Source organism: Spinacia oleracea, chromosome 4, assembly GCF_020520425.1.
Source record: "Spinacia oleracea cultivar Varoflay chromosome 4, BTI_SOV_V1, whole genome shotgun sequence".
Taxonomy (NCBI): domain Eukaryota; kingdom Viridiplantae; phylum Streptophyta; class Magnoliopsida; order Caryophyllales; family Amaranthaceae; genus Spinacia; species Spinacia oleracea.
The window spans coordinates 8037402-8043896 of NC_079490.1; the positions used below are offsets into that span (position 1 = coordinate 8037402).

Genomic DNA, 6495 nt, shown 5'->3' on the forward strand with positions numbered 1-6495 from the left:
GTAATATCATTAGTAATATTTCTCTATTTGCAAATAATATATTATTAAAAAATTTAAATTAAGAATAATTTTTTTAAAAAAATATTAAATTTATTTTGTTTAGTTAATGTTTACTAAAAAATAAAGAGAAAATAATTAACATAATAAACAATTTGTCTAATATTAATAAGAAACAAAGTATGTCAATGTCCTTAATGGTCATTTAACATATTAAACAACTAACAACTATCAGCTAATTTACCAAACACTTTTACACAAACAACTAATTCAACCAGCTAGTCAAACCAGCTAATACAAACAACTAGTCAAACCATCTATAAACTAACAACTAATCGCTCCTTACCAAACAGGGGCATTACAAAATTCCGAATCCGATTAATTTTGCTATCGGGTCAACTTGTCAACTTTTAACCAATCGAGTAGCCAATATCTTGACTTCGAAGTAGCTAAATCAAAGGAGACCCTCAAATCAAATTCACATTTTCTGACATTTTTTTATACTAAAAATACACATTATTCCAATTATTATTATTCACCGGAAAAATCTAACTTTCCTTGACTTTTCTGCAAATTTACGGCACCTCCATTAATCTCTTTTATCCCCCAAATCTCGACGACATTTGTAAATTCATCTCATTTTTCCAGAAAATTAAATTAAACCCTCTAAATTTCCCAATTAATCAATCAATTTTCTATAAAAAAACAAAAACCCCCCATTAGAAAAAACAAAATTACAACCCATAATTCATTATTTCTTCGCTATATTATATCTCCCTTCTTTTGCTGTTTCAGTATTCACACACTCACTAGCAGCTTCCATCCTCTCTCTCTCAAATTGGAGAGAGAAAATCATAGCATGAATCCAATTTTATAGTAGTTCTTTTCCCCACCCAGATCCAATCTTAAGGTACAACTCAATTTCCCTAGATCTTTTGTGTTTTTTTTATGTTTGCGTAATTGGGTTTTGTATTAGTTTATGATTTATTTTATTGCAAATAATTGAAGATCTGGGGTTCTGTTGAAATTATTGCTCTTGGGTTATTCAATTGCTAGATTTTGATTTGCTGAATTTTGATGTTATTAATGTCATAATTGGGTGATTTTGAGCGGATCTATGTAGTTTGCATAATTTGTGGAATTGAGTATGATTTTGAATGTTGCGTAGTACACAATTATTGTTAATTGATTGGTCTGATATAAAATGTACTTATAATATAAAATTTATGATTGATGCCTAAAATACATGCTCGAGATTTTAGTTCCTATTGTTTTTAGGGTGATGTTTGTATAGAATGATTCATATGGAATGGGGTTTCTCTGATTTTGTGAAAGTAGTATGGTGCAATGAAGATAGTGTTGAAATTGAGGATAATCTTGTTAAAATAGTATGGTGCAATTTTCTTAAGTTGAGTTGTGATCACTGAAACAGGATTAGCAAGAATTTGACTTGAAAAAAACTCATAAGGGATGGCGACGGGGAAGTATACGAGGATTGATGCGAAGAAATCATCCTCGAGCTACTGCTCCACAGTGACTGTGGTAGTTTTTGTAGCTCTTTGCTTAGTTGGGGTTTGGATGATGACTATGTCATCGTCGGATACACCATCAGCAAACATAGATGTGCCTCAAGAAAAGCAAAAGACTGAGTTGAAACCGGATACTGAGGTGAAACCGGAGACTGAGGTGAAACCGGATGTAGTTAAGGACAATAATGAGAGCACCACTCAGCAGTTTGAGGATAATCCTGGTGATTTGCCTGAGGATGCAACTAAAGGAGACAGTAATGATAAGTCATCTCAGGAAGAAGAGAAGGGAAATAACGAAAGCTCTAATGAGACGCAATCGGAGGAAAAGCAAGAGGAGAAGAAGAAGGAGGGCGAAGAAAGCAAATCGGATGACACTAATAAGAATGAGGCAAATGAAGAAGTGAAAGAAGAAAAGACGGAGTCCAAGAAAGAAGATGGATCTGAGGATACAAAGACGGAAGGTTCTGGTGAAAAGAAAGAGTCAGAAGAAGGCTCTGGCGAAAGTAAACCGGAATCTGATGAGAGTGATAAGAAGTCAGAGGAGAGTACTACTGAAACACAAGAGGAAAAGAAAGAAGAGAAGGTGGAGCAAAATTTAGAAAATGGATCTGATGATAGTAGCAAGAAGGAAGGTGGTGAAGCAAAAGAGCAGGGTTCCCAAGAGGTCTTTCCTTCTGCGGCTCAATCAGAGCTTCTTAACGAATCTTCCACCCAAAACGGCTCTTTCTCGACTCAGGCTGCCGAGTCAAAGAATGAAAAGGAAGCACAAAAATCTTCAACCCAACAGGAAGAGTATTCATGGAAGCTCTGTAACACCACTGCTGGGCCAGATTATATTCCCTGCCTTGATAATTGGGATGCAATCCATCATCTGAGGACTACTAAGCATTATGAACATCGAGAAAGGCATTGCCCTACTGAGCCTCCTACTTGCCTCGTTCCTCTGCCTGAAGGGTACAGGCTACGGGTCGAGTGGCCTAAAAGCAGAGAAAAGGTAGATAACAAGTAGCCATCACTACGTTAGTTCAATTGTGTTATTTTCTTTTGCTAAAAATAGGTTTTTTTGATGTGTTTCTGCAGGTCTGGTATGCTAATGTTCCACACACGAAGTTGGTAAAAATTAAGGGGCACCAGAATTGGGTGAAAGTCAGCGGTGAGTACCTCACTTTCCCTGGTGGCGGAACCCAGTTTAAGCATGGAGCTCTTCACTACATTGAGTTCATTGAACAGGTGAGCTTCCATCTTGCTTTTAATCAATATGTTTTCTCTCTTTCATCTCAACATGGATGCTGTTACTCATTTTGATGCATCTAGTAGACTTCGTTATACAGGCTTGTATGTGATACTGCAACTTTCTGTAACATACGTTACTCTTGGGAGTGTCTTCAATATGTATGTGCATGTTACCTCAGATGTTTGTGAAAGCAAATTTAACTGCTTCAATCAGTAACATCTCAGATGTTTGTGAAAGAAAATTTAACTGCCCCAATCAGTAATTTATAGGAAAATTTGGAAGGAAAAATGGGCTGAACCGTTTAACTATGATAATACCTTTTCTCATTGTTATGTTGGCTATGTTGCTTATTGTGATATCTGTGATATCTCTGTAGATGTTACCCGATATTGCATGGGGGAAACGTTCACGTGTTGTGCTGGATGTTGGATGTGGAGTTGCCAGTTTTGGAGGTTTCCTCTTTGAGAAAGATGTATTGACCATGTCATTGGCTCCAAAAGACGAACACGAAGCTCAAGTGCAGTTTGCTCTTGAACGAGGAATTCCAGCCATTTCTGCTGTGATGGGAACACAAAGACTGCCCTTTCCTGGCATTGCGTTTGACATTGTCCATTGTGCTAGATGCAGGGTTCCATGGCACGCAGAAGGTAGTTTTAACATATCTGTGGTGTTTGTGGTTTCAGTCAATTTTAAAGTTTGATTATATTCTCTGTACGTTAGCAATTCAGTTTAGTTAATTCAAGATCATGTGATGTAGGTGGAAAGCTTTTGCTAGAACTAAATCGGCTATTGCGTCCCGGAGGTTACTTTGTATGGTCTGCCACTCCAATTTATCAGAAGCTGGATGAAGATGTTGCTATTTGGAACGGTTAGTTCTAAATCAGTTTTGTTAGTTAGGGAATGATTTTCATAGTTAATCAACTTCATTAATTAATTGTTTGTTTCTCTTTAGTAAATAGTAAATGATTCTGTAATTTTATTTTAATGCCAATTTGTTTGTTTCTTATTTACAGCCATGTCTGAACTGACCGAAAAAATGTGCTGGAAACTCATTAAGAAGGAGAAAGATACAGTGAATTTGGTTGGTATAGCAATATATCAGAAACCATTTTCTAACGAGTGTTATGAACAGAGGTCACAAAATGAACCCCCACTGTGTGAGCAATCTGATGATCGTAATGCTGCATGGTACTTTCTTATTTCTTGTCTCTTTTTTACTTCATATGAAGATTCTTATCGGGATTTGGGATGCCTTATTAGGGGTAGCAATGAAATAGCATTCAACCGATTGATTCTTTTTCTCATTGTCAGAGTGTGGAATTGGAGTTAATTGCTTCTTTATATTAGGTTTGTTGGTAGTCTTGTACCGCCTGTTAAAAAAGGTTTATTTGGTACCAAGAAATTGACACTAATTAGACATTAATATGACACAAACATCATTTACAAACTTGTTTGACTTGTTTATTTCATGGTTTACAGGAATGTCCCCTTACAGTCATGCATGCACAAGGTACCAAAGGGTGAAACTGAACGTGGGGCTCAGTGGCCAGAGCAATGGCCGGCAAGACTACAGAAACAACCATACTGGTTAACTAGTTCCCAGGTTGGTGTTTATGGTAAGGCAGCACCTGAGGATTACTCTGCAGATAATGAACACTGGAAACGTGTGGTTAGTCAGTCATACCTTAATGGCATGGGTATCAGCTGGTCTAATGTCAGAAATGTGATGGATATGAGAGCTGTTTACGGAGGGTAAGTCTTTTTTATTGTGTTTTTAATTTTAATTTCTTATCAATAGAAAAACAACGTATTGACACACAAAATTTCAAATGTTGTTGCACGTTTAGGGAAATTCTACTCTTACACTCATTGTCATACAAGAACACGTGTTTTATGTTGAATTTGGTAAAATGTGGATAGTTATTACAAAATTTTCAAAAACCATGGTAGTTATATAATAATTCAATGGCTAAAATACTCGCTCTCCCATGTAATCACATAATCCAAAGTGTAATCCTGTTTCTCAATCTTGTTTTTAACATGCTATTGATTGTTATCCACAGATTCGCTGCAGCTCTGAGAGACTTGCAAATCTGGGTTATGAATGTGGTGGCGGTAGATTCACCCGATACACTTCCCATCATTTACGAACGTGGTCTCTTTGGGATTTACCACGATTGGTGCGAGTCATTCAACACTTACCCTCGATCTTATGACCTCCTCCATGCTGATCATCTCTTCTCCAAAATCAAAAAGAAGTATGTACTCATACTACGAGTAAAATTACTGATTTTCCCAAATTATTTGACCCACTGTGATTATTTATGATTTTATTCTAACTCTAAATCACCTTTTTATGATCTGAACTCCATAGGTGCAACATGCCAGCCTTGGTTGCAGAGGTTGACAGGATCTTAAGACCTGACGGTAAGATCATCGTGCGTGATAATGTTGAGATCATAACTGAGTTGGAGGCGATGTTCAAATCCATGCATTGGGAGATCCGAATGACATATTCCAAGGACAAGGAAGGGTTGTTGTGTGCCCAGAAAACAATGTGGCGGCCTGATGAGGTGGAGACCCTCAAATATGCTCTCATTTAAGCTCAATCTTTCGAGCCACACATTTAATTAGGTATTTTTTCAGTTCTTTAGTTCCTAAATAGCATTTTTTAGTAAAAACTGTAATTTTTTTGTCCCTCCCACCCCGCGCCTCCCAAGAAAAGAAAGTTCATGGCGTGTAGGTCTGACCCTTTGTGGGTTAATTGTAACATTAGTCTGTTGATGAGGATATATTTAATTTTCTGCAACCATATATAGCCACAAACTCTCGAGTAAATGTCGATAATTTTGATTCTTTCTCATATTTTTGTTAAGCAATCTAAAGAATTGTGATACGTTTGTTTTTCATCTGTGCCTTTGCCTGTCTGCCTCTATGGCCTATTTATGCTGCAACACAATTTGTAATATGCCCCTTTTAAGTGTTGATAATAGATTTAGTGTCCATTTGAAATCCAAGTTTCGAGTTTGGAGGTGAATTCTTACACCTTTCGTTCTGATTCATGGCTTGTTGTTGCCTCGTTTCTGAATTCTTAACCCTTGTTTCTGAATTACAAATGGAGGGTTGCTGACGCTTCAGTCTGAAAGGTTATTAGCTAATGTATAATCGTTTTTGTTTGATCTTCGACCCCTGTTTCTTTCCTTCCTCGTGACTGTTATGGGTTTTATGTAGACCTGATCAAATGGCGGGTCGGGCTAGGTCGAGGGATTAAAACCACCGGATAAGTCGGGCCGTGCCAAGATTCGGGGCAAAAAAAGTGCCCTCGAGCCTAAAATACCGGTTTTTTCAGGCCATTTTCGGCCTGCCCAAAATTATAACTAAAATGTGTAGTTTTATGTTGCCCAAACCTGTTAAAAAAATTCAAACTTTCGGGTCGGACTGGAAACTGGCCGAAAAATCTGCCCAAACCAGCAAAAAATGTGCCGGGCTGGCAGGCTGGGTTCATGTTGATCAGGTTTAGTTTTATGGTAGTGAATCCAACATTTTCCCATATTTGACTACTACATAATAGGTTGTACGAACATTTTTTAAAGTTCAACGTTTTCTGTGCTTATATTCAGGCAGGGAGGACATCTCTGATAAGCAAAAGCTTGAAATTGCAGTGTCTTTGTGTAATTCTGTGTGTGTATTACGGAGTACTCCGTATATACTTACCCGACATCTCTAAAGTATGTG

At 37.3% G+C, this 6495-nt stretch overlaps 1 protein-coding gene across 1 annotated transcript; it reads left to right on the forward strand.

The window, feature by feature from the left end:
• The first annotated feature begins 562 nt into the window (after nt 1-562).
• On the forward strand, nt 563-5669 carry LOC110801015 (probable methyltransferase PMT26). The gene is made up of 9 exons (XM_022006327.2): nt 563-907; nt 1430-2520; nt 2607-2756; nt 3137-3407; nt 3518-3628; nt 3774-3948; nt 4240-4512; nt 4824-5018; nt 5135-5669. The coding sequence occupies exons 2-9, from the start codon at nt 1468-1470 to the stop codon at nt 5361-5363; spliced, it is 2457 nt and encodes an 818-aa protein (XP_021862019.2). The 5' UTR covers nt 563-907; nt 1430-1467; the 3' UTR covers nt 5364-5669.
• The last annotated feature ends 826 nt before the right edge of the window (nt 5670-6495 follow it).

Bases quoted from the DNA above. Each gene is read 5' to 3' on its own strand.
- LOC110801015 (XM_022006327.2), top strand. From the start codon at position 1,468: ATGGCGACGGGGAAGTATACGAGGATTGATGCGAAGAAATCATCCTCG. The intron at 3,629-3,773 runs GTTAGTTCTAAA...TCTTATTTACAG, and splicing joins AGATGTTGCTATTTGGAACG to CCATGTCTGAACTGACCGAA. The intron at 5,019-5,134 runs GTATGTACTCAT...TGAACTCCATAG, and splicing joins TTCTCCAAAATCAAAAAGAA to GTGCAACATGCCAGCCTTGG.